This window comes from Pterocles gutturalis, unplaced genomic scaffold (assembly GCF_000699245.1).
Source record: "Pterocles gutturalis isolate BGI_N339 unplaced genomic scaffold, ASM69924v1 scaffold12813, whole genome shotgun sequence".
Lineage (NCBI taxonomy): Eukaryota > Metazoa > Chordata > Aves > Pterocliformes > Pteroclidae > Pterocles > Pterocles gutturalis.
In genome coordinates, this window is record NW_010118174.1 from 36,722 (window position 1) to 46,083 (window position 9,362).

A 9,362-nucleotide genomic window follows, 5' to 3' on the forward strand; every position below is an offset into this window, starting at 1 on the left:
CACAAATTTCTGCACTTTTACCCTTCCAATTCTCTCCCCATTCCTGCTGCAGGGGGAATGAGCGAACAGCTGTGTGGGGCTTAGTTGCCTACACAGGTTAAGCCACAAAACTGATTTAAAAGTTTGTACTGTCTGGCCTGACAGGGAGTTGAGATCAGGCGCAGGGAAAGGTGACTGAAGGTGGTTTCTTCATGGAGCAGGCAGGAGACTACCATTTCAGATGAAAGAGTAAATAATTGTTGGAAACATAAGCAACAACTGTGCCCGCCTTGGTCATTGTACCCTTCTGCATGTGAAATATCCTTCCTTCCGAGGATGTGGACCAAAACTTTTCCTCTCCCAAAACTTTCCCTCTCCCTACCTGCTTTTATCACCATGCAATTTAATGATGTGCAGGAGCAACACAGCCAGGTTTGGTGTCTGTGTTACGGCACGATAAAAAGCTGTTCCGCTTCATCTCCTGCAGTCCTTTCACTAGCTTTCACTCTCGGATACATTTGATCTAATTGTACTGCTTATCTTCCAACTGCTCCTCAAATGACCTCTTGTTAGGACTATTTAATACTAATGTGTCTTCCTGTGTCGTGTAAACTTTTTTTAAAACTAGAATTTTAATGAGCAGAAGAACGGCACAGCTGTATGATAAAGCTTTCATTAGAGGATTCCTTAATAGAACCCACTTCCAGTCCTTGATTGCATAATCAACAGCTAATGAAATTGTCTTGGTAACAAGAGCTACGGTGTATTACATCCTCTCCCGAGACTAAGTGGAAAGACAATTGTACCAGCCTGAGAGGACTATTGATTGTTCACAGTTTGAATTTGATTGCCCTTACGGGGAACTACACAAGAGATCATCTTCAGCTCTGCTAAATGGATTTTGTTTCTACTGAAAGTTATTGGTTCACTTTCATACAAGGCTTTTGGGGGGCAATAAACACAGGGAGCGTAATCTCATTACAGATTTCCTGAGTCTTGTGAGTTTGAAAGCACCGATCACTGTAAAACAAATGATGACTGCCTCATTCGGGTCCTCTGTGATGTGTCTGTGTGTTTAAACTAGATGGGAGCTCTGAAGGGATGCCCCAGCCCATTACGTGTTGCTTGTCTCGTTGCAGGAGGGAATCCCAAAGGGAAGTTTGCGCTGGGACTGGTTCAGAACGAGTGGAAGGTTTATGTTAAAAGGCCTCTAGATCGGGAAGAGCAAGACATTTATTATCTGAACATCACCGCCACGGATGGCCTCTTTGTAACCCAAGCTGCTGTGGAAGTGACTGTCACTGACGTTAATGATAATAATCCAGTTTGTGAACAGGTGAGTTAGCAATACCCATGGCATTCGACTGTTGTGTTGAAAGTGATGTTTTCCGTATGGGTGTCCCTACTATTTACAGGTATTCACAGGTGATGTCCATTTTCATCCTTAAGGTCTTAGTTGACGGATCTCGACTGATCTGGGAGAAAGCAGGATAAAGCAGTCCTGTGAAGCCAAGACAGAAGGATAATGGCGTGGTAAAGCTAGCAAAGGAGTCTTGTCCACGGTGGCCTTAGTTGGCTTTAGGAAAAACTAAGTGGTGTGAGATGGCACTGGGCAGCCACTCCTCCCCTGCAGAAAAAAAAAGTGCTTTCCCTTCACAATCAATGTGGAAATGTCTTTAATCTGGTTTAACTGCAGCCTTTCTGAACCTGATAGATGCCAAAGACCCAGTGGAAAAGGCAGAAGAATGTATCTTGCTCTCGTGTTTTCAGTCATGCATGCAACGTGGCCTCACCACAGCTTTCACAGTTCTAGCTGTCTCTTATTCTGTGGAAAGTCAATGTGGGGAACTGATATTACTGTAATAGAAAGGTCACAGTGAAAGAAAAGACACAATGAAACCCAGAGTTCCTTAATGGTACTGCTCACAGAGTCTTTTATATATATATATATCTGTATGTATATACTCACAAAATTCCCATCACTAGATTATCACTGATGGACCACTGTCATTGCAAGCACCACTCTGGGGAATCACAGTCTGTATCTCCCTCAAACACTGCTGAATGAAGTGATAAAATGAGTTGGTTTTGTTAGCACATCCATCAAAGTTTCCATTTCATGGGTGTTGATGAAACAAGTGGAAGACAGAAAATGAGATTGCATTTAACACCTAAGACGAGCCCTATTAAGAGTCACAATTTGGCATTGTTTTTGTGACACCTCAGAGCTTAACAGTGATTTGAATTTCTAGGAATGTGTTACATAAAGGAAAATTGTTTCCTTTATAGAAAGATACACTACAGAGAGTTAAAAAAAAAAAAAAAAAAAAAAAAAAAGATTGTGTAACAATTATGAAATACATTAAAGCATAGCTTACATTTCTGTTTTTGTCTCTAGGTTGCGTACACAGCACTGTTTCCTGAAGACATTCCATCAAACAAAGTCATTCTTAAAATCAGTGCTAAAGATGCTGACATCGGGTCCAATGGTGAAATTCGCTATTCTCTCTATGGTGCTGGGAACAATAAATTTTTCTTAGATCCAGAAAATGGTAAGATGACAACTGAATGTTTCTGAGTAGTCTTCTTAATCCCTCAACACCAGTGGGTGCTAGTTTCCTTAACTAGAGTTAGGTTACACTTGGTTATCAGCCAGTTGTTCCAGTTCTGGCAGACATGGATGACCACTTCTGAAGTGGTGGTGGTGGCAGGAGGGAGAAAGAGGGATGTCTTTGTTAGTCATGTTGAATGTTGTAGTCAGAACAATGGATCTGTTGTGTGGAACCCTTTTGTTTCCCTGCCAGACCTCAAGTCAGGGTTGCCCCGACCTAGGTGCAGGACCTTGCACTTGGCTTTGTTAAACCTCATGAGGTTCACATAAGCCCACTTCTCAAGCTTGTCCAGGTCCCTCTGGATGGCATCCTGTCCCTCAGGTGTGTCAACCACACCACTCAGCTTGGTGTTGTCTGCAAACTTGCTGAGAGTGCACTTAATCCCAGTCTATGCCATTGATTAAGATATTAAACAGTACTGATCCCAGTACGGACCCCTGAGGGACAACACTCATCACTGATCTCCATCCAGGCATTGAGCTGTTGACCACCACCCTCTGGATGCGACCATCCAACCAATTCCTCATCCACTGAACAGTCCATCCATCAAGTTCATATCTCTCTGATTTAGAGAGAAGAATGCTGTGAGGGACCTTGTGTCAAAGGCCTTACAGAAGTCCAAACAGATGACATCAGTAGCTCTTCCCTTGTCCACTGATGTAGTCACTCCATCATAGAAGGCCACTAGGGTGTTCAGCCAAGACTTGCCCTTGGTGAAGCCATGCTGGCTGTCTCTTATTGTCTCCCTGTTCTCGATCTGCCTGTCCTGGAGTCTTTGGTACAGACGAGTGAAAGATGCCAACATGGTCCTCCTTCACCGTCAGTCTTCGCTTCTTCCACCTTGACCTAGATATAATGGTATTTAGACCCAAAAGACATGCCTTTTATACACAGATTTTGGGGGAGAAAGGATATCAGTAATGAATCTGTAGGCACAGGGGAATGCTACAAAGGTCTGGAAAAAGATACTGATCTCTGCTAAGATCTAGATTTAATAAATAAATAAATAATAGATAAATAAATCATATTAAAAAAATAAATAAATAAAATCATTTTAGGAATTTGGTTTCCATAATGATAGACTAAGTCCTTCCCTGTGCAATGCCTCCTCCACCTGACTAGCATGAGGCAGCGCCTGCTATTGCTGTAGCGTTACTGATGGAAGAGGAGGTGTTTGGAGATCTGTGCAGTGTGTGGGAGGGGAAGTATTGCCCTCTTCAAGAACAAATTTTGTATTTAACTGCAAATTACACCCTTTACAAAATTAAAACTTATCTTCCGGCTAGTAGTGGCTGTTTGCTGATGTGGCAATGTTTGGCGGTTGTTTATCTGTGCAATGGAAAATGTATCACGGGTAAAGCTCTCACAGTCTTGAGTAAGATGGCTTTTTGTTGCTGTTAATGCTTATTGTGATTCCCGTCTATGTATGAGAATAGGAATTTTGTTTCAAACTAGATGCCAGAGGTATCTACAGGAATTCAGAGCTGGTTGGAGACTGTTTTCAGGGGAGAAGAGTGGGGAATGTTGATGTTATTTTTGAACGGTAGGACTAGAAAACGGTAGAGTTCATTATGGCTACTGCCATCAGATTCAGAATGTCTTTTGTGACTAGAAGTCTGAAAATCTCGAGAGTAACAAAAAGACAAACTTGGAAGAACATGGTGATGTTTATATGGGTGAAGTTGTAGGCTGCTGAAGTGGTTTGTCCTTCCTGCACTCATATTGGCAGCTCACTTTGTTGGGTAAGGAGGAGTGAGAAGTGACCCTGGTTTTCAATCCATTCATTGAAATAAGAAAGGCTGATTTTTCTTCTGTTTCCTATTGCTGTGTAATATGTGTTTTTGAGATACACTATGTAGAATTAGTGATGTTGCTACAGTAGTAATGATGGCTGCTGCTTTTAATCAATTTTAGGTGAGCTGAAATCCTTGGCCCCTCTCGACCGAGAGAAAATCCCTGTGTACAACTTGATTGCTCGAGCCACAGACGGTGGTGGCAGGTTTTGCCAATCAGAAATCCATCTTATTTTAGAAGATGTTAATGATAATCCACCAGTGTTTTCCTCCGATCACTACACCGCGTGCGTCTATGAGAATACAGCCACCAAAGCTTTATTAACAAGAGTCCAAGCCACTGATCCTGATGTCGGTAAGTGAATAACACTGAAAACAATAATTAATGTTCAGGAAAACCCTGTGGGTTGGTGGAATTGCAATACAGATGAATTTTTCTATTGCTGCCTTTCCTCATTCTTTCCTGCTTTTGCTTCTGCATCCTCCCTGTTCTTCCCTCTTCTGTTTCATTACGTCAAAATGCTCACAGCTGAGCTTGACATAATGGTGTTACAAACAGAAAAGCATTGCAGCAGCCACAAAAGCATGTAGTCTTTTGTTGTCTTGTTCGGGGATAGCTAAGTTTGAAGTACAGTGTTAGTTATGGGGGTAAATTCCACCTTTCTTCCTACAGCGGTCTCACCGCTTTTCTTTAGCCATGATTTTGAATACCCATGCCTCTATTTATGCAAGTAATATAATTATGTTCCATAGGGACCTACACCTGGTTAATCATAGCCTTTCTAGAATTTTATACTGCTATAACTCCCATTTGTTCCAGCTGGTTACCTTAGCATAAAACTATTGTTGTGCACTGTGAATGTACATTATCAATGTTCTGGTTATTTAACTGTGCATTCTTTTAAAGTATAATAGTTTGCTATATGAGGACCTTAACCTTGAAGTCTGCGGCCAATTATAAGTGTTTAAAGGGGTTTTTTGCATAACAAAGTGGTAAAACCTACCAAATATCAGATTTTTAATTTTTTTTAAGCTCATTCACTTCAGTTAGAATAAATAAAGCCCATAGTTTATTTTTCTTCCCATGGTTTTGGAGATGTTTTGTAAAAACTGTGGCCTGAATAGCTTCACATAAAAAACAGATCTTTCATTCAGTGAAAAAAATTTTCATGTTAAAATTTTTTGAAGTACGGTGCATAATGGAAGTCTCAGTTTTTACTACGGCTGATAATGTAAATATACAGGAATCAGTAAAGGAGCAGGAAGCATTCATTAATGTATCTGTGAAGAGCTTGCATTATATGCCTTGGTTGAAAAATCACAATTAAAATTATGTTACTGTCCTGCAGTGAAAAGCCAATTACTGGTAGTAAACTACTGAACAGTCTGACAACCCAATGTTGTTGTTCTCCACTGTTGTCTTAATTACCATTTTTCTCATAGGTGAGATGACATTCAAGAAGAGAGGGGAGACAGAAAGAATGCAAATAAAAATTGTCAATAAAAGTTCTTGCTAGGACCAACTTTACATAATAAATGGTTCACAAAAAAAAAAAAAAAAAAAACATGAGCTAATTGCTACATCTTCCTTTTGAAGCCAGATAAGTTAAAGGGAGGGATGCATGTAATGAATGAGAAGGGGCTATGTTCTTGCTTAATGATTAGACCTGAAAATCAAGCAAGGTACTGTATCATGTGAAAGTGTCTCTGGTCTCTAAAATGGATTTTTTTATTAATTACTGTTCTATTAGTTGACACTAAAATCACTTATTCCCTATTGCTGCATAAGGAATTAGTTCAGGTAGTGTAATATTCCCATCACAAAATAAAATGTACTATTGATATTCCTGATGGGCTACAATATTCCTGTAAGGTTTTGTGAGGCATTATCCTGAAAACATCAGTGGAGCCAGTAATCATTATACAAATCAGTTTTTAATATTCAGGAAACATCTTACAGTCAGTCTTAGAATTTGCCTGTTCTTCTGGTTTGGGCTTTGAAGAGCCATGTACTGTAAGGATAGGAGGATCAGTATAGAAGTCATTGAGATAAAACTTGAAAGAAGTCAATTTGTGGTCTGCAACTAAACACAATTTAACATAAAACTGAAAACATTTGTCGTCAGACACTGTTGGATAATTAAGACAATTTCCAATTAACAGGAAAATAGTGTTATATCTGCCTTGTGCCTTTGATATCTCTTGAAGTTCCTGAACTCATAATATACTGGTAAATTTCATTAATGGAACATAAATTGTTGTTTATTTTTTTTTGTAATTTGGATAAATGCTTAGAAACTAGCTCTACCAGCTGGATACACTGAAAGAGAGATGTGATTATTCTTCGCAATATTCAACAGAAGAAAATGGCTTTAACTCTTTAACTCCAGTAGCATGCAAGTTCATTTTACAGTGTCTCCATGCAGCTAGGTATCTTAAATGATTGCTTGAAGGAAAGAGAATATACATAGGTCCCTTTGTTAAGACATATTAATAACTTTAATATAAAACAATTCTTTCTCCCATTCTGCTTCCATTCAAATTTGTTAATATTTCCACAAGATAATATTTCCTGCTAACTCACAACCACCAGATTTGGAAATGTACAAACTCAGAAATGAAAGAGAAATGTGGTTTTAGGTTTTTAGAGACATTCACAGGGATCAGTGTTTTTTCCACCTCCCACTGTCTTCAAATCAAAGTGACAAATTACTCCATTCTGTTCAAATCTGAGCAAACTCATCAGACAACTACAATATCAGCCTGTCTTAAAGGAAGTATGGTCATGCTAGAGCAGTAACACTGAGAAAACCTACATGGGACTTTGTGGCAAGCATGACATTAAAAAACTGATAAACTTCAAAGCAGACCTGGAGCCCAAACCCGAGCTACAGGTGTATTCCCATTTCCAGTGCTGCTTGTGTTTTCTGCATGCATACAGTGTTGCGACCTTGCTCACAGAATACAAGAATGAATGACAGCATGGTCCAAGTTCAGCAGTGCTTTAAGTGATGGTTAAATCCTGCCTCACTTGCAGCTGCTTTGCCTTGCGAATAACCTCCATGCTCAGGCCTGTTTCTATGATGATTAATGGTGTAGTCTACCAAAGGCAGAAGCACTTACTGTACTAAATATGAACAGTGCGTCATCTGTCCTTCTGTAGTCCTCTTCATCACCACCAGGACATCAGCAGTTCTATGCCATCCACATATGCAGTCACTTTAGTGATTTCACTGACCTATTGATGTTTTTCTGGGTTTGTGATGAATATGGAGTTCTAATTTTGCTCAAAATGGGAATGACCTTGTCATCCAGCCCTGTCTTGCCTTCCACTGCTGTCTTCCAGCCTCTGCATTATCCTGTGGTTAAATCCATGGCTGGTACCTGCTCACGCAGGTCCTCCTTCATTCCTGGCACAACTAACCGATATAGGTGGACTGGGCTGTCTTGGAGCCAGCACCTTGTATTGCAGCCAATGTGCAGGAAAACACAGGCATGAAGGCAGACAGAAAATTGGCAGGAGTGGCCTTTATTTGGTTGCTCCCTGCAGTGCACGGACCTCCTTGCTCTGTCCTCAGCTGTCACTCACCCCACGCGTGTTCTCCAGCCCCAGGGCCCATGCAAGTGCATTGCATAGGAGGTGTGATGCCATGCAGCCTGCAAGGAGCCTGCTGGTACCCAGGTTATGGTCTGGCTAGCCAAATCTAGGAGTTTCTCAGGGACACAATTCAGACTGATCTGATTCTTCCTTGAATAGCCGTCACACCTCAAACATCAAAGGCCCACACATTCTTGCTTGCCCAGCTATTCTTCCCTAATTCTTTCCTCTGTTCTCGAGATTCTGTGTGCAGGTTTTTACATTTGTTTCCCTTTGATCTACTTTCTGTTCCCTGTTTCACGGATCTGCTCCCCAGGGCTTCAGGTTTTGTTTTTCACCTGATGAACTCTCCCAGCCCATTTCATGGCTGTAGTTAACAATGGCATGCATTAGGGAGTTGAGAGTGTTGTCACCCTGTTTTTTATCAACAGCTCCCCAGTTGTACCAATTGTCATGAACCCATTCTTCTGAGAAGCAGGGACTTGGATTCACTCCATGCCACCCTAAATAATCGGTGATACTACTTTCCATCCTGCTGACTACACCAGTTTGTCACGGAAGGAGTCAGAGTTAGTTATGCGCTTCGCGCTCGAGAGAGAAGCACTAATGTATTTTATTGATATAAAACAGGGAGTTAACGAAGTTCAAACGTTAATGCGACAGTGATGTAACAAGATTTGATGGCAAGGTACACTTAGTACCTTGCCATCAAATAGTACATAGTACTATTTACTGCGTATAGGACAGTGTCAGACAAACCTGTCAGGGAGACCCTCCTGTTGAGTCACAAGATGTAGAAAGGACCCCCTTCTCAGAGAGGAGTCTAGGTGAAGCTGGATCCAGTCCTGGTCCCATACTTGGTCAGTGGTTTATGTCTAAAGGATTATATATGCTGAATCAATCCTAGCATGCTGTTAGTCACTGACTGAGAATCTGTTGCAGCAAGGAATGTCTCAACTTTGAAGAGTAACCTTGAGAGGTGTCCCTACTCAAGGGGAGATCCTGGTGTGCAGCCCATTGCTGTGCAGGAGAGCTCAATGGGCTCTGGGCTGTCCATTATTTATAGAGTAAGTTGATTTATTTATAGTCATATTTGCATACTAGCCGTATTTTTGTTGGTGCATGCTCAGATAGCCCTCTGCTGTTGAGCAAGATAGCCCCTGGCTATTGTGTTGTTACCTGTCTCCTCAGAGTCCAATTTAAGCCAAACGCAGCCATCACGACTGGGTGTAGCCATCACGACTACTGGTGGTTGCTGCTTAAGCAGTGGAGTGGAGGGAGCACACCACTACACCCAGTCAGACAGTCCTCCTTTGCCAGCTGCCCTGTTCTTTGACATAGTTTTGTCCATGCCTTGTATTTGTCACAGTTCCCAGCAGG

General features: G+C 41.2%; 1 protein-coding gene across 1 annotated transcript in view; it reads left to right on the forward strand.

The window, feature by feature from the left end:
• Positions 1 to 9,362, forward strand: part of FAT3 (FAT atypical cadherin 3) — a gene marked incomplete at its 3' end in the record, with an annotated part of 64,039 nt that overhangs the window by 35,623 nt on the left and 19,054 nt on the right. The window contains exons 6-8 of the mRNA XM_010076102.1: positions 1,119 to 1,315; positions 2,378 to 2,531; positions 4,506 to 4,739. Of these exons, the coding sequence (XP_010074404.1) occupies positions 1,119 to 1,315; positions 2,378 to 2,531; positions 4,506 to 4,739 (585 nt within the window). The remainder of the gene's footprint in view (positions 1 to 1,118; positions 1,316 to 2,377; positions 2,532 to 4,505; positions 4,740 to 9,362) is intronic.